This window comes from Talpa occidentalis, unplaced genomic scaffold, assembly GCF_014898055.3.
Source record: "Talpa occidentalis isolate TD23 unplaced genomic scaffold, MPIMG_talOcc4v2.1 talOcc4.12, whole genome shotgun sequence".
NCBI classification, from domain to species: domain Eukaryota; kingdom Metazoa; phylum Chordata; class Mammalia; order Eulipotyphla; family Talpidae; genus Talpa; species Talpa occidentalis.
Window position 1 is genome coordinate 87055374 of NW_023601212.1, and position 23508 is coordinate 87078881.

Genomic DNA, 23508 nt, shown 5'->3' on the forward strand with positions numbered 1-23508 from the left:
GTGTGATGATGATCCTGAGATTGTTTTCTTTTTTTAAAGCTCCTATTGTTTGGAGCTACAAAGTGAAATATTTAGAGATAAATTGGAATTTACTGCAACACCATCTGGGCAGAGGCAGGAAGTGGGTCGGGGGGCTGAACAAGCAGTGTGGGTGTGAGCCGATCACTTCTGCAGCTCCACATTTAAGTAGGCAGGAATGTGGCTTGCCAAGATGCGGCGTGCAGAGTGGCCTGTGAGCAGGCGATGACAGCAGGACATGAGTGCCACAGTCACCAGCACATTGTAGAAAAGCAGGAAGGAGCCTTCTGCTGACAGTGCGCACAGTCCAGGCCAGGCAGGGGCTGCTGCTGCCATGAGGTAACCCCCTTCCTGCCCTCCAGCCAGGATAAGGAAACTGAGGCAGAGGAAATAGTATAACTTAGTAGTGAAGTATAGCAGGTGTCAGCCTCATTCTGACCTGCAGTCACTTAACCTGTCAGGGTGGGCTTTGGCGCCTTCTCTGCTTCTGTGTAGTGCTGATTAGAGGGGATGGTAATAATAGTAATTTGCTCTCAGGGCTGTATGAGACTTAAATAAATGAATATTTATAAGTTTTTAGCATAGCCCAGACCTGGCATCTAGTAAATGCTCCAAAAATGGCAGCCATAATATCAGTTATAATATCAATTACATCATCATCATCATTATTATTTGTGCTTTAAGCTATTCTGATCTTTAAAATCTATGAATCCAGTTACAACAGTGGAAAATTAGTCAAGCCATTCATAAACTCTTTTATATTTTTCCGATTTGTATGTGTCTGAAGGTGTTCCTCCAAAGGAAGATTTTACTTAGAGTTCAGAATCACCATGAATTAACTAAGACACAAATGTAGCGTTTACTGAGAAAAAAGATATAAAACAGAAACTAAGCTATACATCAGATAACCAACACAGATAGACACAGAGTTCAACTCATTTAATAATTGCATCAAATAATTGTTTTGGTTGCCAGATTAAGGCATGCCATGCATTAGAGATTCATTCAGAGACTAGCAACAGAAGGCAGGAATAACTAAAAAGACGGACACCTAAATCTCCCTCATGTAACACTGTCAGAGAATGCACCTCTGTAAAAGGGGTGGGGCATTGAAGGGTGCCATTTTCCTCCACTTACACACAGTCACCTTGGACTATAACTCCCTGCAGGGCATGAGCTGGACTTCCTGAATGGGGGGCAGCTGGGAAGGAGCAAGGTGGATATATAAAAGAAGGCGGAATGAAGGTGGAAGGAAAGGAAAGGAGACACATGAGGAGAGACAGGGAGAGATACTTGGAAGAGACAAGTGGGTCAGAGACATATGGGAAGGCTGTTCCTGCTTCTTGGCAGAGAGATAGTGGCAGCCATGATCCTGGCTTCATGGTGGAGTTCGTGGTATATTTTGAATTTGGAGTCTCTTCTTGTGTCGTAGTTCCTGGGACCTGCCTAATACCCTTTCTTGTGTTTCCCTGGCAGAAAATATCTTAGACATGTGGCAAGCTTTTGGGCCTCAGTGGCCATGCTTTGGCTCAAGCTTGGTTAGTTGGACACTTGCGCAAGAGGGCATGGATGATTTTTGGAGTTATATTGGAGAACTATTGTTTGGAATCCTTTCTTCTTTCTCTCTATGCACACCAATTCTATTAAAAATCTTTCACACTAAGAGTCTGCTTCCTGGGCCTCCCCAGTGGCGCAGTGGTTGAGCGCTGGATTGTGAAGCCGCCCGCAGCCTCTGCAGCGCCGGTTCAATCCCTGGCTGCCAGGCGAGGGTCCCACATGGCACGCAGACCTCTCCTGCCGCCCGCTGCTCCCCTCAGCAGTGTACTTCATCAGTCTGCCTGCTCCTCTCTCCACTCTGTCTCTGGTGAATACTCTCACCCTTCCGCGCTTCTGACTGTACCCAGTGCTTGTATAAATAAATAAATAAACAAACAAACAAATAAATAAATAAATCTTTAAAAAAAAAGTCTGCTTCCTTTGTCTTTGTGTGCATGGATGGCTGGGCCCCCTTTAGAGTGTGCAGCCCTCAACAGTTTGGGGTCCCTGGGTACCCCTCAGTCAAGTGCTAACAAATTGAGTTCTGAGGCAGGCTCTCCAGAGCAGGCCCGTCCACTTCTTTGTGTCAATTACTTCTCTGCCTTCCTCTCCTTAGGCCTCGTTTTCTACCTTCACTTTAGCCTCATGCTCAAAATGTCAGGAGGCATCACACAGAGACTCAAGCGGAGCAGCAGAGGATAAAAAGGAGCAGCCAGTAGGATGTTATGCTGCTCGTGTCCCAGGCTGGAGAAGCCTCCCTGCCAATTCCACGCAGCACGTCCTGCTTAGCCGTCTCCTTGGCCAGCTGTGCCTCCAGAGTTTGCTGACATGTTCTTAGTGGTATTTTACTCTTTTGTTTTCTTTTGGGTTGGTTTCTTTGTGGAAGAAGGAGATAAGCTATCAAGTAGACAGCAACCAATAAGTTCTTTACTCTGAAAGGCACATCATTACTAATGTACCCACCAAACATCCAGAAGTTCAGAGTTTAAACACTCATTACGCTGCCTCTAAACTTTCTTCCCCATCTTCACCCCAGTATCCCTTATCCCTTTCTCACTATCTTGCTCTAGAGCCTTTACTGCATTTACTAATGTCCACTAGTTTTTGTAAGTATTTTACTTTGTCAAATTGTCTGTAACATCGATGTTGAGTATTTGTTTTTGTCATTCTGACTTGCTTTACAGTAAACAATTCCCTTCATTTTCCTGCAAATGGCATCATTTCATCTTTCCTCATGGCTGAATAGTATTCCTTAGTGTAGATAGACCACATCTTCTTGAGCTAGTCATCTATTGATAACATTTAGGCAGCTTCCATGTCAATATCAGTTATTATTATCATCATTACTACTGGGCTGTTGAAAAAGCCATGGCGTATTTCTGCATAGAAAACAAATAAAATGCGTCACGACTTTTCCGACAACCCAATATTATTATTATTGGAGAGGTTAAGAAAGGTATTAGCTGGCACAGGGCAGACCCAGGATTGGAACACTCACCCTCTGACTGCCCTAAGCCCCTCTCATTCCCACATCTAGGCAGCACCAGACCTGACAGCTGTGCTGAGCAGGGGCACCGAGTAAAGTCTTCAGTTTATGGGGTCCCCCAAGAGATGCTAAACCAGAGGCGGATCCCCTTGACTCGATCCCACCTGGACTCATGAAATCTGATAGAAGCAGTGTAGTCTTTGCCAATTACGGAAACTTCCTCAGCAATCACCTCCAAGTTCAAGCAGGGGAAGCTTTTAGTTTCTGAGAGAGGCGGTGTCCTCCCTGCGTAAGCACAGCGTTCACCGCAAGGCTTACCAAGCAGCTGCTGTGTGCGAGGCTGGTAAAGCTCGGCAGAGAGAACACAGAGGCTCCTGCCCACCACCCCAGGTAGACTGAAGGGCCACCAGCCTTTCCTGAACCTCGGTTTCCCTGGACCATCAAATAGAAAGACCACAGACCCGACCAGGTGGTGGGAGAGGGTGGAGAAGTGGGTGCTACTTGGTGTTTGACGCCTAAGCAGAGCAGGTCCTGAGCTGTGCTTTCATGAGCGTTAAGCTTCTCAGAGACACTTACTTATCCAAAGTCCGGGAGTCGTCGGTGTACTCAGGGAGGTCATTCAAGTCTCTTGGGGAGGCGGAGATCTGGTGCAGACTGATGGGCAGTGCCTGGCCATCCTTGCCTACCACTTCCAGGCCCGTGAGCCCCAGGTAATGTAGGTCCCCCCAGGATGCAGTGAAATTCAGCTGAAGGCCTGCAGGGAGAAAAGCGGCTGTGAACACCAGCAGTTCCAGAAGTCCCCTAGGGAGGTGGGAAAAGTAAATGGTCTTCAGCCTCTACATTCTACCAATCTGAAAGCCCAGACTCAAATGAATGTGCCTTTAGGATGTGCCTCCACACCTTTCCCTGTCCTGGGGCGCTCAGCCTGCACTCTGCTGTTGTTTAAGAGTTGTCTGCAGGATGATGGGGCCAGAGTTGTACTATATCTTCTCCCCACTGTTTGGCATCTACCCATTTCTCTAATCTCCTCTTGGTCGGAAGTCCCATGATCCACCCAGACTGTCTTTCAGTTTCTCATACTCACATCCCTCTTACTGGCCACAGGACCTTTGCATATGCTGTCCTTTCCCACAGGAACTTGCATGTCCTTGTTAAACTGGGCACATCCTTCAGATCCCAGCTCCTGTCATCAGGGAAGCCCTCCAAACCTCTTTGGCCACATCAAAACTTTACTTATAGCCTGCCATGTCACGGTGACCTTCCTCCTCTGTGTCCTGGTCCCCACTGTGATCTTGTTGTCAGGTGCTAAACATCCCTTTGCCCTGCAGGCAATTAATTCCCTGGGGCTAGAAACCCTGTGTGTTTTTCTGGACCATTGTCTTCCCAGAATTTGGCAAAGGGCCTGGTACCAAGTAGCTCAGTAAGATGAAGAGATTAAACAAATAACCAAATGGAGGCACCCCCTCAGGAAACCACACGTGGAAATTGACAATTTATGAAAATTGGCCACAATTACAAGGATTCATGTGAATTCGGGGTAAAGGAAGGGACCGATGGTCTTTTGCCCCTGCTCCGCCCTTGCTCCATCAGAGACCATTTAGAAGTGATTCGGTGGTTGTGGGCAAAATGGCCCAGCTGAGTCATTTGCTCGCCCGGGAAGCTCAAGCGTGTGGCTCTCTCGGTCAGGGCCTGTCAGATACTTGGCTGGAACTTCTCTTTCCTTAATGGTCTCCACTGGAGCGGAACCAGACCCAAGGAACTCTTTTGTCCTTGGAGAGTTTGGAGCCTTTTTTCACATCCTCTTGGGTGGCTATGTAAAAGAGTCATACTCTGTAATGCCCTGGGGCTGGAGGCTCCAGGCGCCCTGTGTCAGCTGGGATGAGGCTTAGAAGCCCAGAGAGATGGCAGGATGGTCCTGTGGCTGGAAGGCGAGGCTAAGTCACTTAACTTCCTAGAGCACAAATTCTTCTATGCCCCCGTCATCCCCAGACATCTTGGAATTCAGTCTCAGACCCTTCCATTCGCCAGGGCCAAGATAACAGCACCGTGGGCGCAGATGAAAAAGACATGCAACCAGCATTGTACTGGGCACACCAGAGTCTCGCGCGGCCCTCGCGCGGCGCTGAGAGCATGCAAATGGCCACCGATTCTTCCACCTACATCCTTGCCTCTCTTTGTAATGTAACTTTAAGCTTCTCCCATCCGAAGTGGAGTCTGTTTCTCCTGAATCTGAGCCATGTGACTTGCTCTTTCTACACATGGGGTCATGAGACAGCCAGTGGCAGGAGCCAGGCTCACCCAGTCACCCATCACTCTGGCCAACAGCCTCCCCACTGAGTGGTCCAACCCAGGCTGGGCATGCGGGTGGAGACATCCCAGATCATTCAGCTGCCAGCCCCCCAGACACCTGAAGAGGCCCCACAGAGACTAGCCAGGCTCATGGGAGAACAGCCCAGGCAAGCTGCTGGATTATGAGCCAGTCGTGAACAAACGGGACTGGCATTAAGCTCCTGAATTTTGAATTGTTTGTTCAGCTGCCAAAAAAAGGTGAATGTATGCAGTTGTCATCCTGAGCCTGTGTGCACATGCCGCCTCAGGGAGGCCTCGTCTAGTCATCCCAGCTCAGCTGCATCCCCACTCCATCACTTTAAACCCGACGACGCTGGTGACAATCTGACCACATTTTCCACATTTGTTGGCTTGTTTTCATCAGTGGGGAACAAGTATGTAGTGACCTCCTACTAGGTGCCAAGCCCTGTTCTGGGCACGGGAGACACGGGGTGAACACACAGCAAAGTCTCTGAATTCTAGGAGCTTCCATTGTCATGAAGACAGACAATAAATACATAATGAACAAACAAACATGACAGTTCCACAGAACGATAAATACCATGAGCAAAAGGAAACAGATGAGATTGGTCGAGTGGGAGCAGAGGTGATCAGAGAGGGCTTCTCTGAGGAGGTGACATTTGAGCTGAGAACTGGATGATGAGAAGGCAGCTGCCATCCCTGGAAGGCCACTCTACACTGAGAATGGCAAAAGTTCCTGTGGTTGCAAGGGTAAAGGTCGCTGTGGTTGCAACCCAGTGACCAAGGAAAAAGGTGGAGGAAAACGAGGTTAGAGGTTAGGCAGGGGCTAGATCATGTCAGGAAGTTTGGATTTTCTTCTCTCTGCGTGGGGAGCTAACTGGAGGGGGGAGTTCTGTAGAGGGGCTGGGGTGTAGATGACAAGATATGGTCTGCACCTTGGAAAGGGTACTGAGGTTGGATTCTAGAAGGAACTGGGGAGGAGGCTGTCGGGATACTGATGACATTGACAAGGGTGGCAATGAGGAAAATGGGGGAGAAGCGGACAGATGTGGGATCTGTTTCAGAGCCAGCATGGCCAGGACGCCTGGTGGCCTGTATGGAAGAGAGGGAGAGAGACATTTTGGACCTGCCTGTGAATGGCCAAAGGCCCCACTCCTGGACAAGGCCTGGGGGATTTGCAGGAGTGGGATCAGTGTAAGGGAGGAATGCCACCTCCCCAAGAAAATACAAGGCAGCAGCCCAGCCTCGCCCGAGCCTGCCATCCCTTTGTTTGCCTGGCAAGAGGCACCACGATGCCATCTAATTTGGGGCTGCGCCGAAAACGATTGCTCTCCTTTCTGAGCTAATAGCCACGCTCCATATTCATTTTCCTCTGGTGTATCAATTAGTATTTATATAAATGGAAATTAATTTTGTTATTTCTCTCCCCTGTTTCAACTCTCTCAGCTCCTTTCCTATTCATCACTGCTGATATTTGCAAAATGTCCAAAATTAGTGTCATCTGCAAATTAGCAAGTCATATATCCCCTTTCAAAACATTAACAGGATTGGCCATATTTCCCAACCCCAATGCATACCCCCTCACCCTGGGCCACTTTATCAAAGCTCTCTCCATTTGCACAAGCTGGTAAAGTAAGTTTAGGATTTTTGAGAGAGTGTAGAAAAAGCCAAAGCTTCAGAAAAGAGATTTAAAAAGCACAGGCCTCCAAACCTGCAGAGAACGCTTGATCAAGAGGTTCTTCTACCTTCCTACTGAGTAGAGAAGCTGAGAAATTACACTTTGCTTGCAGCAAAAATGTCTCTGAGCTTTACTCCAGGGCAAAACTCCCCACGGCATTGAAATAACATTTCTGAGAAAGGTCAGAAGCTGGTTTGGTGGGAAAGACATTTACAGACAGAATCTTCGGGGAAATCATGGGGTGATGGGGACGGTGGCTGCTCCTGGTCAACTAGGCCATCCCCACTTCCTTCTGCTATTGGTGCTTGGCCAAGGTTTAGTGACATCACATGCACACCTGGATTCAGCTGTGACGTCACAGGCACACCTGATCCAGTGTGGGAAACTAGCACTGCCCTGGCCTTTACAGTGGCTTAGCTCAGACTGAGTCTAAATCTCCATTGTTCACCCCCCAAAATAAAAGAAAGAAAAGAATCCTGACTGATGTAGGGGAGACCAAAGTGAACAAGAAATGACTGTCTTCCTCAGGACCTCACAGGTCTGCAGCGGAGGTCTTGTCTTCACAAAAACCTCTGATGTGAGGTAGTCTCTCAGCGAGAGCCCTGAGGTAAAGTAGTGAGGATGTGGGCTTGGAATTCAGACATGTTGGGTTCCATTCCCGGTTTCGGGAGTAGCTGTGTGACCTGGGGTGGGTTGCTCAAGCTCTCTGAGCCCATTTGCTAATCTAATCTGGTAGATGCAGAGAATAAGAGCTCTGAGTCCTCAGTGAGATACAGAGGGGAGCCGCAGCACAGAACCAGAGTAGGAGACAGGATCACCTCTCCAACCTGGTTCTTATCTACATGAGGCTGGCTTTGAAATTCCTCTGATGTCCTAGATTGAGAGTGTCCTGGGGTGTGAGGGGCTGTGAGGGTTCAAAGGCAGGCATCTTCCTTTTTTTTTTCCCCTCAGGGGTAACTGGCCTTTGTGGAGTGGGTGAGCAGAGATGAGTTCTCACTGGGCACAGGGGAAGGAGCTGGGGTACAGCAGAGCCTTAGAAAGGGGTATGGAAGAAGCTTAGATACTACCCAGGCCCCACCCCTCAGGGCCAGAATAGGCCTCATTCTGCCAGGAGCTGAGAGCACCATGGCTGACCACTCACTGTGGCCCCTCACTGTGATTGCCCTTAATCTTGCCCCTTCCTTGAACAGCGCATACCCAGCATTCTTGGAACACAGGGCCCGGCTGCTTCAAGTCATGCAGACTCCAAGGGCACTCCCTGTGGAGCTGGCAGAGGCCTTGGTGTGAATACACCCAAAGTCCCACTTCCTGCCTTCCCCAAGAGCACACCCAGTAAACGCCACCCCTGAGCTGCTTCCTGGGAGCCCAGCCATCGACAGAGGGCAGTCCACCTTCGACAGGCAGGAGTGGAGAGGGAGGGCACACCAAGCAGAGGGCCAGGCTTGCACAAAAGCCTGTAGGTGGGCTCAGGAGGAGTGTGTGCGGAAGACACTAGCAAGGATGAGGTTGGACTCAGATGCGCTGGCTTTAGCTTCATCCTGGAGAGGCTGGTGGGGAGCAGGGGAGGGAACATGACAACAGCATGGCTCAGCTTGTTGTCAGAAGAAAACTGGAAGTTGGTGACAGGTACATGGGGCAAGAGAGAGCTGCAGGTGAGGCTGCAAGGAATGAGGTAGGGGGCTTTGTTAACAGGGAACGGGAGGGAGATCACATCAGTCACGACCTCAGCCTGAAAATACCCTAAGATGGCAGGCGGAGCGGCTGGCGTAAGAGGGGCCTGGCTGGACGGGGAAAGGAAGAGAGAAGAACAGACACGGTGGAACCCAGATGGGATTTGCTGTGAGGTCACACACTGACGGCGGCTGGCTGATGACACTGTGTTTTGCTTGGCTCATGAGTTTCACATGATTATAAAAGGAATCAACAACATTTAAAAATCTAAAGTCCTGATTTCCCACTTCCAAACGAACTGGCATGCTGGGCCGGTATTCCTGCTGCCCCGCCCCTGCTGGAGCTGGGAGGATGCAGGTTTCCTTCTGCACCTGCTCTGTGGTGGGGTCTGAGGGGACAGCTGGGCCACTGGACTGGCAGCTGTCAGTTGTATTCTCTTGTTCTCTACTTACTGGGCTCTGGCTCAGCCACCTAGATGAGGTGAGAGTAACACACAAAGTTTGAAAGTGCACCTCTGGGAGCCAGGGCCAGCAAGCAGTACACAGGTTGGTTATCGCCTCCTGCATCTCTGTTAGTGTACAACCTGCCTGACTGTCCAAGGAAATTGTCCCAAGTGCCCACAACTCCCCGCAAAGGTCTTTCTTCTACTTGACATTGCCCCAGGAGAGGATACTCACAGATCCCATGGTAGACACCTGGCTCTGGGGTGGTGACTTCAGGGATAGGGGAACTGGGTGGTAGCTCCAGCTCCAGTACCTGCTCATGGGTTGGGAGAGAAATAGAGGGAAAGGGAGTGAATTTAGTGATAACTACACAGCTGGTTGGCCATTTTAACAGATACCAGTTCAAACAGGTTCTGACCAGAGGAAACAGGTTCTGACTGGTGGAAATCGGATAAACTGATATTAACCAGTTCTGACTGCATAAAAATGGTTCAAACCCACTCTGACCTGCTAAAACTGGTTCAAAGCAGTTTTTACTGGATAGACCCAGTTCTGACCAGTTGACTCCATAATACCATCTAAACCGTTTCAAGCTGGTTTTTAAAAGGTTTGTCTGTCAGTTGGAAGCACAGACTTCAGAGTCATGTATTCTAGCTTTGTCTGTTCACCCACTCTGTGCTCTTGGGCAGGTCACCTCGCCTGTCCAGACTTAGTTTCCTAAATGGGAATATTAATCATCTCTACTCAAGGCTTATTACAATGTGTTACACAAGATCACATAGCACTCCACGACTGGCTCACTAGGGAGACTGAGAAATGCCCACCAGGGTTGCAGTTATTTTAATTTCACATATGCCTATTAGAAGCATTTATGTCCTTCTAACAAAACAACAGTCAATGATCAAAATGCAATGCAAAGTAAAAATTCCCCTGAAATTGCCGACCTCTCCATTATAGAGAGGACACAGAACTGATTCCTCCTAGCTTTGCTTAAAATTTGAATACTTTCTTCACTTTGGTTAAAAAAAATAATAATTAGAGAATGAAATATGACATACAGGACAAAAATGAAGTAGAAAAATGAGAGATGTCAAATCAGTAGCACCAGCAGCTTAAAGGCTATTCATCTTCATTCTTCCTGTTCTACTCAACTTAGGAGCAGAAATCTCTCTCGGGACACTCCCCACCCGCTCACCCCACTCCCACCCCATCCTACCGGGTCCTCAGCCCACAGGCCAGCCTGGGTGTAGGGCCTCTCCTCGCCCTCGCGGTCGGCTGTGCTGGGCCTCCTCAGTGCCTCCTCATTCTGCAGGCTGCAAAGACTCTCCAGGTCCACATCAAATGTCTCATCAGAGCAGAATATGGCCTCAAGAATTTCATCGTCCATGGTGAATAAGATTGTGTCTCCAAAGTGCTCCGGGGCTGAATGGGTTATCAGGAAGAAGAGAAGTGTCAACTCACCCCAAATTCCAATGATGTGTAGCTCAGGAACTTACACAGTCCCAAATCACTAACAGTTTTTGTTTTGTGTACCTTATTTGTCTTCACATATTGCAAATGGCGTTCACACGGTAAGAATCACATAGCTCTGATAAAGGGGCCTAATCTAATGAGCATCATTGCTATCGGTCATGAAATAAGTAACATTTCTTAGGCCTGAGGGAGGCACTGTGGCAGATGCTATTGCTGCCCCATGCAGCTCCCTGCTAATTGTTTTATATTTCAGGGGATGTTTGCCTAGAAGGACATGGGAGCTTCACCCCCCAACCCAGGGAGCCTGCGGGGTTCCAAAGCCCTGCTGCTTTGCCTTAAAGGCAGGATAGACCCTGCAATTTATGCTCCAGAGCTGGGACCAGGCTGAGGCCAGGCTTCCTGCAAAACTATATTCTTGCCTGGCTTCTTCCCCTTTCATTGCCTGCAGCCCTCCCTGCCCTGTAGGCTCTCCTGGGAGCACCCTCTGATTAAGTCACTTGCAGAAGCCCCCTGTGAAGCTCAGGCTCTGGGGAAGCTGAGTAACCAGCACCCAGGGGAGGATTTAAAAAGGCCAACTCTTGCATGCCCAGGCTGCATTTGTGAGAAGAGGACCAGGTCTATCAAAGCAAAGGACACCTATCTGTCTCTGGCTAGCCCGCAGGCTTAGCTTTTCCTCAGCACCTTAGTGGGTAGCAGGTGGAAGCTTCGAGAATGTTCTACAGACATACCATACCTCCTGTCAGGGTTCCAGAGGCTTTGGCGATTTCTCCTTTAAAGATACACTGCTCGTCTAACAGCATTGTGATGTCCTTCACGCCGCGGAAGGAATGAATCCGGGATTTATTGTAATTCCAAATCCTGATCAGGGCGACTTGGCAAGGGTGCAAGAAATTGATGGAGATGGAGTGGGATTGGCCCGGCGTGAAGGGGGCCAGCCAGACGTGCATGTCGTCCTGGGTCCGGTTCACCCCATCGATGAGGTTGGTGACCACACGGGGGTCTCTCCCATAGGCTGGTAAAATATTGATGTCAGGTGGGTCTGCTTGAATGCTCGCGATTCGCACAGGCTCGCCCTTGGAGCTGAATATTTCTATTCCGTTCAGGCCAACGTAGTGCCGGTCCCCCCACGTAGACGTGATGTCGATGACCAAGTGCTGCCCAGAAGGCAGGACAGGGATTTTGAAGTCGCTCCCGTCGTCTGTCTCCACACAGTGGTTGAACTGCCCGGCCTCCGGCTCCTGCTTCTGCTCCTTCCAGAGCGGCGGCTGGTCGCTGTGGCGGCTGCTCTTCTGCTGCTGCAGGAACTCATCCAGGATGTCACCCTGGGCCTCCAGGTTTGAGATGCGGCCCCGGTGGGAGCGGTCGAAGGCACTGAGGGAGTCCCAGGACTCATGCAGCGTGTGCTCCTGCTCGCTGCGCCACCGGGGCCTGGGTGGGGTCCTGGTGGGCCAGGTGTCTTCTGGAAGGAAGGACACAGGAGGTGGAAGCCCCATTAGTGGCACGTGCAAAAGTGAGACCCCTTAGAGGTGATCTCACCCAGAGGTGGGTGAGAGCCAAGGGCTCTCAGTGGTGGGGGGGCATTCTAGAAACCAGTGGGTTGCTTCTGGGGGTCTCCATGCCAGAGGCCCTTTTGGCACTTGCTGTGCAGGCCAGGGTTGATAACCCACTGCGCTGCAGGACCACTACTGTCTCACGATGCATCCAGGTGGTAAAGACAGGATGGGTTCCTGAGCCTAGAACCTGACTGTTCTCACAAAAAGTGAAGTAGTTTTCAATGCACTTTGAATTTTCTAGGAAGGCAGCTACGTGCAAATCAAGGAGGACTATTTTATTGTGTTGGAAACTTCTTTTCCTTAGAAACTCGCCTACCTGGGGCCATGTAAGAGTCTGAATCAGTGACCCTCTGTAGGCTGCCCCGGCCAGGTGACTCCTATGGTGTTTTCAGGCCTGCAAATGGCAGGTGCATCCTCGTAAAAGGACAGGAAATGGGAAAAAGCTAGGTAGGCATTTTAGAGGTGGCCTGTCCTAGTGGGTGGCAGGTATTGCCATTGTTCATAGGGCTGGCTCTGGATTTGGGGCGGTGGTGGGAGTGCAAAGGATGCAAATAAAAAAGCTAAATAGCCTAGATACATTACAAAGTGAGGAACTGACTTCTACTTGTGGCTCTAGGAGTGGAGCTGGGTCCAGGCTTGTCCAGAACACATGCTGGGCCTCAGAGGGGTGGTGGGGAAGGCCCCACTCCCCTCCTGGTAGAATCTAGAAGCCCTGGCCTGTGCCTCTGACAGAGGCCTGTCCCCCCAGCCACATCATGGCTAACTGCCATCTAAGGGTGTCATTCTGGAAAAACAGCAGCTGATGACAGACATTCTGTTTTTTCTCCTTTCATATCGCACTGTGCCTTTTGCACTCCATTTTCTGCCTGTCTCCTAGGGGGCCTGGCTCCATCAATTATCTCCTCTCTCCAGAATCCTCAATCATTCCTTCCCCACTGGCACCTCTCTGCCTGCAGACATGCATAAATCTCTCCTACCTGAAAGAAAATAAAGAAAAAGGGAGCCGACCTCATTGCGTGACTCCCTCTGACCGCCATCCTATTCCCCCCCTATTGCAGCGGACAGGCTGCACCCTCATTTCGCTCAGCCCCTGCAACCCAGGTCCTTTTTGTATAGCTATTGTACTGCCCACCCAAACTCCACTTCCCCTTTTCCTAAGATTTTCCTTGGGGGAATCCCCCTTCTGGCCATCTAGTTTAGGCAAATGCCAACAGCATCCTTCCAAGCTGGGCTCAGAAAGGACCTCTGGAGGGAGGGGCTCTCTTTAGACTGGAGTTGCTCAGCTGGCAGGAAGTAGATATGGAGTTGCCAGTGGCCATTTTGTTGCACTGTGTGTTGGGGTGGGGGGTGGGGGCCTCCCTGAGAATGAAGCCAACATGGGGAGGGGAGCATAAGCAGAGATGGAGAGAACCCATGGATCCAGCTGTATCTGAGTCAAACGCCTGCTGGTTTCACGTCCCTTACATCCTGAAGAACCTACTATTTCCACAACCCTCCAAGGAAGCGACTTTCTCTAAATACACAATGACTCCAAGCACATAATTTTTGCTCAGTCTTCGTGCTTGACATCCCAGCAAGCCTCTTCCAGGTGAGCGTCCTTGCTCCCCAACTTATAAGACATTGTACCTTCCTGGCTCTCCACGTCCCCTGCTGACAGCTCTTCTCTATCACACCAGCCTTCCCTTCTCCCCACGCCGTGAGTGTGGGCATCCCTAGGCCTCAGTTCCATCTGGTCCTCTCCCAGTGCTGCCATCCCTCTGCCCTCATCCAGCTCCTGGCTTCCACGAAGGCACCGCTCAATGTCAAGTTCTGACTTCTCTGCCCTAGGCACTGTCCACTCTGCTACTTTCAACCTCAGATGCCGAGAATGGAGTTCACCATCAATCCTCCCACGGACAGAATCTCTGCTATGCTGACAAAAATGACAATCAAATTCCTCACCAAGCCCCCAGGCCCCTGAGTGTGGCCCCCACCTACTTCTTCTCATACCTCCACTCACACCCTTCTCCCCTACATCCACCCTGCTCCAGGGATACTGGCCTTCCTGTTTTCCATGAACACAAAGGCCATGACTCAGGGCCTTTGCTCTTGCTGTGTCTTCTGCCAGGGAACTCTTCCCCAGGTCCCCACTTCACTAGCTCTTCTTGTCACCCTCCCCTTTGGAGAGGCCCTCTGTGCCCTGATCCCTGCTGTGTCCTGGTGCTTGGCACGGGACCTGGTGTCTGGAAGTGCTGGATCAATGTGTTTGAGTGAAGAGGTGGGTGGTGGCATCGCATGGTGCACCCTCTGTGCTCAGGTCTGGGGACAGGGTAACTCCCCCGTCCACCTGTAGCTTCCTCTGCATCTGTCCTCTCCCCTCCTTCTCACCTGCCTTTAAAAGAGATTCTAGGAGTTGTTCCCATGCTTCCCTCCAGGCATGAGGCCTAACATCTGGCAGAGGGAACTTCCCATATGGATCATCGTAACTGCAGTTTACTGTGATCTGATTCCCACTGCCTGAAATGAACGGCCGGAGTTGCTTTGCAAGAGCCCCAGGAGAGAGCATCCATGGCAGGTGCCAGACCCGGGGTGCACGCAAGGCGGTTCTGCTTTCATTCTGTGTCTGTTTTCTGATGGATTCCTCCCGAGTTGCACCTCTGGGTTTCAAACGCAGAGAGGTAAAGACTTTCTCTTGGGCCTCTCAGCTGTCACTATAGGCTGCGGGCCCATGTGCCCATCTGTCTGGGGGGGCCCACGCTCCTGTCTGTTGGGGGGGGGCCCATGCTGCCCTCTGTCTTCAGGAGAGCACACTCTTTCCTAGTCCTTGGGTGTGAGGGAGCTAAACTGGGACCAGGGCTTTGTCCCGTCTTTCCCGACCACACATCTGAAGGTACAACAGAGCGCTGCTGCAGTCTGCAGGCTGAACCACTGGTCTGAGAGGATGGGATTGAAGATTTAAAACCACTCCTTGGTGGAGACCCATATGAACTAAGAGGTTCTGAACCTGAGTGTATGGAAGTCACCACTGCGAGGTGTGCGTTAATCGCTAGTGAAACAGCGGAGCCAAGTTTACTCAGTAAACTGCCCTTCAGCCACACACAGTTGATGGGACAAGGGGTGGACAGACACCCGGCCTGAGTCAGCCAATCAGAATCTCTCCGGAGATTTGGGATCAGCGTGGTGCGCAGTGCAGGGACAGCCGACCTGGTGGGGAAGAGGAGGAAAAGCGCATCTGCAGAGAAGCAGAGGAAGGGACCAGCCTGAAGCCCGGGGTCAGGGAGGGGGGCTTCTTTGGCGCCTGCCAACTTACTAGATCCTCGCTCCAGTCCTGGGATACGCAGCTACACTCCCTGCTTTGTGGGGTTGAGGAGCTCCTGAAGGATTCTCCAAATGCCACTCGCTACTGCTGGCACTGGACTGAGATTTCACTCACTGGTAGGCAGCTGACCCCGATGAAGACACTTGCACAAGGCAAATGTCATTCTAATGAGATGCTCTGTTGGACAGGGTTTCCTGGCTCTCTCCTGTGATGCTCAGCCCGTCCCAGGCCCAGGAAGAGCGCATGTAGCACCCATTCTACATCAGCGGCGTATGGCCTGCCCCTGCCTGAAGGGCATGACTGTGGGTTTGGCTCTATGTAATGGTAATTTAAAATTTCTAAGCAACTTTCCTTTTGAGCATGACCAGCTTAACAAGCATTAAATCTCAAGGGCTTGGTTCTTAATGGGGCATTGAGCCAAGCAGTGAAATGCCTGGAAAGAATTAAAGTGAGACAAAGTCTTCTGAACATGAATGAGTAAGACTAATGCTCGTTTCCTCGACACTCCCGCAGGTCCTGTGGTCTGTTTACCAGGAGGGCGTGGAATTCCCCAACTCTTCCAGGGTGGCTGACGATGGCTACAGACACAGGCCAGCGTCCTGTAGGGCCTACAAGCACAGGTGCAGAAGTGGGACCTGGGTTCATATCCTGCTCCAATCTTTACCGGCTGAGTGAATGGAGGAAAGTTACTTCAACCTCACATTTTCTTTATCTGTACAAGGAGGCTGGTGTGAGGATTAAATGGGGTCCTTTGAGTAACATGCCCACACCACGGCCTGGCTTGCCCACTAGACAATAATGGAGTAGATGCTGATTCAATGCATGGAAAGCACATGCATTGGTTCTGCAGACACATTCTAAAAGGCAGAGTCACGGAGTTGGGGGAGTGATGGTGATGATCATGATAATAATAATAATAGTCAGCAGCAGCTGACATCTGTTGGATAGTCCTGCATGCCAGGTAGAGCACCGAGTGCTGCACCTGTATGACCTCCTTTGCTCCGCCCAGTACCCCATGAGATGGGTGTTAAAGGCATCACTCTACAGACAAGCAAACTGAGGCATGGAGGGGCTTCAGGGTGAGCCCCAGCGTGGCTGGTGTTGTGGAACTGGGGTACAGGCCCAGAGAGTGTGGCCCCAGGGCTTGTGCTTCTATGCCCCACAACCTGACATTAAATTCAGAGGATTGAGGGAAGAGCCACGGCTTGGTAGATGCCAGTGCTTGGTGGATGATAAAGGACGTGCCACTGTGTTGGCGTAACGGCTGCTTCTTGTGAAGCACTTGACACGTACCAGGTTCTCGTTACTGCTCTGAAGCCATCATCTCGCTCATTCTTTGCCACACTGAGAAATGGGAGGTTTGTTCCCATTTTATAGCAGAAGATGCTGAAGTTCAGAAAGTGGAAGGCCTCCCTAAGAAGGCCCAGCTCTATAAGCAGCAGAGTCTGGATTCAAATGGTTTTGATGGAGGCCAAGAGTAGAAAATTTTGGAAGGAAGCATCATAAGACCAGAAACTGGAGGTAGGGATAGAAATGCTTAACATAGTCGTTAACAAGCTATAGAAAAGTAAAGTTTCCAGAGGCAGCCAGAGGTGAGGAATAAGGAGATTGGGGACCATTGTAAAAAAAAATCACCTGTCCTTTTAAGTCTATCTAGTGACACCATGAATAGAAAAAATCCTTAGGTGCCAAACCTGGAAATAATTAATTTAGCTCGTTAACAATTCCAAAGGAGAGAACCCCTCCCAAAGAGAAAAGACTATATCAGGGCAACTTCTGCACTGGCAAGATGCGGCCCTCCTGCCCACCTGTGACTATGCAGGTCTTTCTTTTCACTAACCTTTTCCTTTTGCAAAGCAGCAGAGGCAGCTCCTCCCAAAGCTGCTGGCCTGTGACTGGGCAGGCGTCTCTTTTAGCAAACCTGTCTCTTCAGTGGCAGCTCTTTCTGCCCACTTGTGTCTGTGCAAGCATCCTTTACTTTTCTTTCCTTTTTTGTAATAAACCTGTCCATTTGGATATAACTAAACGTCTCTGCCTCATGGGGAAACTTGCTGTATGCCACTGAAAGGGGAGAGCGAATGGAAGTTTTTTCCAAGGTAACCCAACAACCCTGCTCTCTGAACCCAACATCTCTCCAAACCAACATCCGTTTGACTCCAAGTAGCCAGGCTATACTCCTTCCCAGGAGCCAAATCTGAGAGTAAATATTCAGAAAGCCAGCCATTGATAGCCTCCTTTCAGAGCCCTTAGCGTTAATCTACTGCAAAGTTCAAAGAGCAGGTGAGTCAGTCCTGCTAGCAGATGTATATATTTTTTTTTTTTTGATGCACACAGTGATTTAAAAATAATCCCAGTAAGTTGCCAGTGTCAAAAAATAAGAATATTCTACACTTCTGATTTCTCTTGTATATGGGCCTGGCACTCCTGAATGCCAAAAAGCAGCTTGGGTGCAGTAGCAGCTGTCCCATTTGAATGAGTCTGAGCTCTCCAGTTTGCCACAGTCCTCACTATTCCCTTTAGTACTTATATAGTACCCAGGCAAATGTCAGTTGCTATTTATCATCAGACTCATGCTGTTTTTCTAAGAGTTCAGAATAAAATAATTAGAGAGCAGTGGAATAATGGAATAAGGAAGTCTAGCAAAGGTGGAATAATGAAGTCTAAATTGGAAAAGCCATGTACAGCAAGACAAACAGGCAAAGGGACAGATCTTGGTGACAATGACAAATATACCCATGTGTTTAACATACAAAGTCTCTTGAGCATTTCACTCATTGATGCCATCTGTGGCCTCTCACGCAACACATTTGTGGCCCCTCACGCAACACATTTGTGGCCCCCTGGTTGAGATGAATTCCCTTATTTTGCAGATGAAAAAACTGAGGTTCAAGAAGTTAAGTGGCTTCATGCCAATCCATGGCCCTGGTGCAGGCATGGTGGTGCCCAAGCCAGGATGCTGCTTAAGCTTACCTTTGCTGGCTGGCTGGCTGTCGCCATGACAGCTGCTGAGAGCGTCCTTCTTCGGGCCCCTCCTCCCACTAGCAGGGTGCTCCCTGTTGGGGGGTCGATTAAAGATATCCAACTCATCACTGAAGACTTTGGGGCCCACCCTCTGGGCTCTCTCACCAGCTCCGACATTCCAGCTGCTCGCCCGCCCTTGCTCTCGCCTGAGGCCTTTATCCCCGACCTCAGTCTCAGTCTCTCCACGACCCTCAGCCATGACGTCATCTGATGGCAGCCTGCCTTTCCAATCCAGTGCCTTCTCAGGACTTAGCCAGAGGGGTTTTGGCTTCCTGCCTCCTTGCTTCCTGCCTTTCCCCACGGGAGAAGGTTGTAACCAGGAAGGGGTTTTCCCTGGTGCTTCTGAGACTTTTCTGCCCATGAGGTTTTCCAGCTGTTGGATCAGAGAGAGCTCCTGCTCAAGAGGAGGGCATTCCATGGGTGGAGAGGGCGCTGGGGCACCGGCCGTGCCATCCATGGAGGCCGGGGCTGCTACCAAGGCGAGCTCTCCCCCTAACTTGGACAAACTGTCATTCACGCAATCGGGAGCATTCGTCCTTTCGCCAGATAACTGTCCTTGTGAAGGAGCCACGTCCACCGCTGCTGCAGCTGGCTGTGGGTGACTGAGGCCCCGCTCCTTGTCCCCATCGATGCTAGCCATCTTGCGGGTGTCTCTGCTTTGTTCCGAGTGGGCATTAACGGTGCTTTCCATTCTTTCATTCTTCTCGTTCCTCAGGTCAACTAGAATGCTCTGGTCAGCCGGGGCCTCTCCGCCTCCTTTGTCTAACTTGCCATCGAAAATGAGGTTTTCATTGACATAAAGCTTCACGTTCTTGGCACCGATGTCGAGATCCTGAAAACACAAAATTTAACAAAGTGAAGATGCGTGGCATCAGACTGCTGTATCCAATTTCAGAACGGAGGGTAAAAAGGGCAAATGTGGGATGCTATAGACGTGAGCCTTACAAAACCACGGCATGGGGGTGCTACATGAGACTCGGGCTCATATCTGTGCAACTGTTACACACTCTCTAAATCAAAGGACTTTCACAGAGAGACAGCATTGCTGTCGCCCTCATCGTTACCTCCTGCTGGGGTGTTGGTAATGGCCTGCTAATTGGCCTCCCTGCTTCCTGTCTCTTGCTACTTCAACCTCAGCTTCACATGGCCCCCAGGAGCAGATCTGGCCACCACTTCCCTTTGTGAAATCTCTCATGTTCTCACTGCAACAGCAGAATTCTGAAAAGCACAGCTCCTGGACCCTCTGCCTCAAGGGTCTGGCATGCACACAGAATGCATTTCCTTGGGTCTCATGTTTTGGGTGCTCCGAGGGCCGAACCTGAGAAAAGGTGCCAAACTCGAGGGCTGGTGCTCCCAAGAGGGGATTGCAGGAGAAACCCCAAAAGTGTTTGAGCTGGGGAGGCGGGGGAGGATGGAATTCCATGCCTAGGAGGCCCCAGGATCCTGTAGAACAAGCTTCCAGGGTGTTTCTCTCCTCCTTGCTGAAGTTTGCCACTGGAGCTGGGGGCACTGACTCCCTGCCACATGCATAAGCTGCTTGGGGGCTTTGGGAAAAGGCCCCAGAATGGAAAGGCAGAGAGCTTGGAAGCCCGGGAGGTGGTGCCCGTTAGCCCACCCACTGTGTGGTCCCTCTTCAGCTGCAGGCAGAGAGCTGAGGGGCTGTGGTCGGGGAGCTGCATGGCAACAGGTTCTCCAGATGATTCCTGGGCTGGTGGAAGGTGGAGCCCGAGGCTGAGAGGATGAATTCCGAACGCCCAGCAAGACACCTTCCCAAAGGCGTGATGAACACCCAGCAACCTTCACAAAGGCTGGCATCCCTACACATGTGCCCCTAGATTCTGCAGAAATACAGCACCTCTTTGGTCACGCTTGAAATCAAACCACACCTCCTCCTGCCACTGTCCTGTCTGTCCATCCCTCCAACTGCAAAACTCTTTCTTAAAGAAGAGCATCATCGAGGAATACATGCCATAGGGTAAACAACACATTTAAGGCCTAGAGCTCAGTCACATTTAAGGCCTAGAGCTCAGTCACAGTGGGCCTGCATATACACCCAGAAACCATCTCCACAGTCCAGACAGTGAGCATATCCATTGCTCCCGAAGTTTCCTTGTGCCCCTCCCTCACCCCCTCTTTCCCCACCTCCAGGTAGCACCCATCAGTTCTCTGTCGCTGTAGATTAGCCTGCGTTTCCCAGGTTTGCCTGAGAAAAATCGTGCAGTGAGTGCTCGTCTGGTTTCTCTCTCCGCACAGAGGCTCCAAGCCATCTCCCTGGCAGCTCTTAGGCGTCGCAACCCTAACACGCCCCCTCACGGAGTTCTTGTTTATTTATTGATTTATTTTTATCATGCTATTGTTTCTCGAGGAAACAGTGGTTTACCACACTGGGTATGATGTGGAGGTACAGGTCCACACCCTCCAGGTGCCTGTCACCACACCACAACCACCGCCAGGCACCTGTAATCCTCTACCAGCACGGAATTCTGACTCAATTTTCCCAAACCTCATCTACTCCCACATTAAAAATGATCCCACCATCCATTCGGATGCCTGAACCCCAGGGGCCCTCCTAGATTCCTCGTGCTCACGCTCATATCCGGACCAGCAGAGGTCCCTCGGCTCTGGTCCTAGCCCCTTCTGAATCTGACCGGTTCCCTAGGAAGGCGAGGCTGTTCCAGGGCCAGCCCACCCTCATCTCTCATCTCTTTCCAGACAACAACCGTCCCTTCTCATTGGTCTGCTTCCACGCCCCAATGTCACCCCTTCAGCCATAACACACACACACACACACACACACACACACACACACACACACACACACACTTCATTTACTACACAGCAGTCAGACTTTTGAAAAACAACTTATGAGATGATGGCTGCCATTCCCCGCCCCCATCCCATGATTCCCCATTATACTGAGATAAATGCAGCCCTCTCAGGCCCATGGAGGCCTACGCCACCTGCCCCCTGCAAACCTCTTTAGCAGCCACTGGTATCACACGTTCCCTCGATGTCTCTGCGCCTCGATCTCATTTTTTTAAAGGTCTTAATTTATTAATCCTCTCATGAAAAGTCTGCACAATCATCACAGGTAAAGCCCTGCAGGGCGTCTGTTCCTTTTTGCCAGCACCCCTGCTGGCTTTTGCGGCCCCTGACCACTCCATTCAGCTTTCGCACGCCTTTCGCTATTTTCCTGAGGTCTTTTTCTTCTCACTCAGGCATGTCTGGCAAGTCTACACTTGGGTTCATTTTTCTGTGCGTAATCCAAGGAATTGTAAATCATGCCAAAGTCAGTTGTCTTGCCACCTCCAAAACGCGTTCTGAATCTGAATACAAAGACAACATCAGGGTGGTCTTGTGTATTTTATCTAGTTTTTCCTGAATGTCTGTCTCAGATCCAGTCATCGTCCCAGGGTGAAGGGTCTCCAAGACCATCTGTCTCCACCGAGGCCATCATGAATCATGGGCTGCCTGGTTCGCAGTTGCTGTGTCCTGAGTGATGGCTGCAGAGCCTGCTGTTCCTTGATCTTGCAAAGCTCAAGACCTGCGTGCTTCTGGAATGTTCTCCTCGGATACCTGCAAGTGTGGCTCCTTTCTGTCTTCAGAGGGGTCTTTGTGACCCTCTCTCTAGAGCAGCCCCCTGCCCCGTCCAGTTCCCTCTCTACCACATTGCTCTGTTTCACTTCCTTCTGGGCTCTGAGACCTCCTGTCTGTTGATTTTTTAATGTAGTCATTATGTCCCCCACTCAAAGTTTAGCTCCAAGAGAGCAGAGGCCCTGCTGATCCTGCCCAAGGGCTCAGCGGGCCCTTGACACTAAGTAGGTACTTAACAACTACTCTGGAATTAATCAATGAATAAACACGGGTACTTCTCTCCTGGGCAGCTCTGCTCTCTAACAGTGCTCTGGAAACAAATCTAATCAGAAAGATGGTGGCCTCTTAGCTTCACTCCCAGATCATTTTCCATCTTACTTTGGCTTCTCATCTGCTCTTGGGGTATGGGATCAGAGACCCGAGAGGTGTCCGTCCGTACTTATTTCCCCCCTACAGCCTCCCTGAAGCTAGTAAGCTCTAACTAAATTTCTAATTCACCAAGTCACTGCTATGGACGTTTCCGTAGCCATTTCGAATGAGAACCACCGAGCCAGTGTTACACCACAGGAGCTCAGCTTCAATCATCCAATTGCAGGCTGGCAGGCTACTATTTGCCGACTGTCAGGAAAGTCGATTCTCTGTGCGCTCTTTTACATGTTTATGTGGATGTGTTCTCTGTTTAGCGGAGGCACAGAGCAAGTGCGTGCTGTGAATTAATCAGGAGACAGCTACTGGAGAAGGACAGAGTGAGCAGCTTTCAATGACTAGTTCCACCAAATCACCACTATGGAAACATCTGGTGAGACAGAAACACTCACTTAGAGGTGGCAGAGGTGTGGGAGGCCTCCTGGGCCAGTGTTGTCACAAGGTGGGTATCCTGACTTTCTAAAGAGATGTCTGCCTCCCATAATGAGTTCATCCACCACCCATGAGTGTACGTGCACATGTGTCCTTCTGGACTTTTCTCTGCATGTTTATGTACAGATTGATGTCGCCGTCATCACACCTCAGGGGTGCAGGAGCAACACACATGCACTGGGGAGAAAATAGTGTTGAGGATCGTGGGTTCAAATTCCTGGACAGTCCCCTAGGAAGGCTCTGTGTCAAGGATTTTTTTGGGAAGGGCTCCAGGAAAAAATTCTCTCACTCCTAAAAAGCCAGCAGCCTGTTTCCACCTTCCAGCAACCAGCTGGGCTCCATCCTGTTTCACTGAGAAGTCCAGGGTGAAACTTCACCCTCCCAAGTAACTTTTACCTTTAAAAATGTGTGTGTGTGTGTGTGTGTGTGTGTGTGTGTGTGAGTGGTTTTCCTAGTGCTAGTTGTTTCTTCCGGTTTAACTAGTTATTGTTGTGCTTTCTGCTGATGCTGCCTTAACTCCGTAGGCAGTGGCTTCTCAGAAGGATGCGTGAACCCTCTGGCAGTACTGA

The 23508-nt window shown here is 50.3% G+C and overlaps 1 protein-coding gene and 1 long non-coding RNA gene across 8 annotated transcripts in view; one reads left to right on the forward strand and one right to left on the reverse strand.

Annotated features, from left to right (window-relative positions):
- KATNIP (katanin interacting protein) overlaps nucleotides 1-23508 on the reverse strand; it is a 152991-nt gene that overhangs the window by 14717 nt on the left and 114766 nt on the right. For 6 of the 7 annotated variants that reach the window (XM_054693784.1, XM_054693783.1, XM_054693781.1 and 3 more), the window contains 5 exons: nucleotides 18437-19319; nucleotides 11349-12074; nucleotides 10359-10564; nucleotides 9377-9455; nucleotides 3617-3794 (listed from right to left, as the gene is read on the reverse strand). In XM_054693784.1, coding sequence (XP_054549759.1) covers nucleotides 3617-3794; nucleotides 9377-9455; nucleotides 10359-10564; nucleotides 11349-12074; nucleotides 18437-19319 — 2072 coding nt within the window. Of the gene's footprint in view, nucleotides 1-2371; nucleotides 2934-3616; nucleotides 3795-9376; nucleotides 9456-10358; nucleotides 10565-11348; nucleotides 12075-18436; nucleotides 19320-23508 lie in introns of those variants that run through there. The other variant, XM_054693786.1, reaches the window with a different exon arrangement.
- Nucleotides 7400-19663, forward strand: LOC119241804 (uncharacterized). Its single transcript, XR_005124375.1, has 3 exons — nucleotides 7400-7635; nucleotides 15980-16086; nucleotides 19203-19663. It is a non-coding gene; the product is annotated as an uncharacterized LOC119241804 (long non-coding RNA).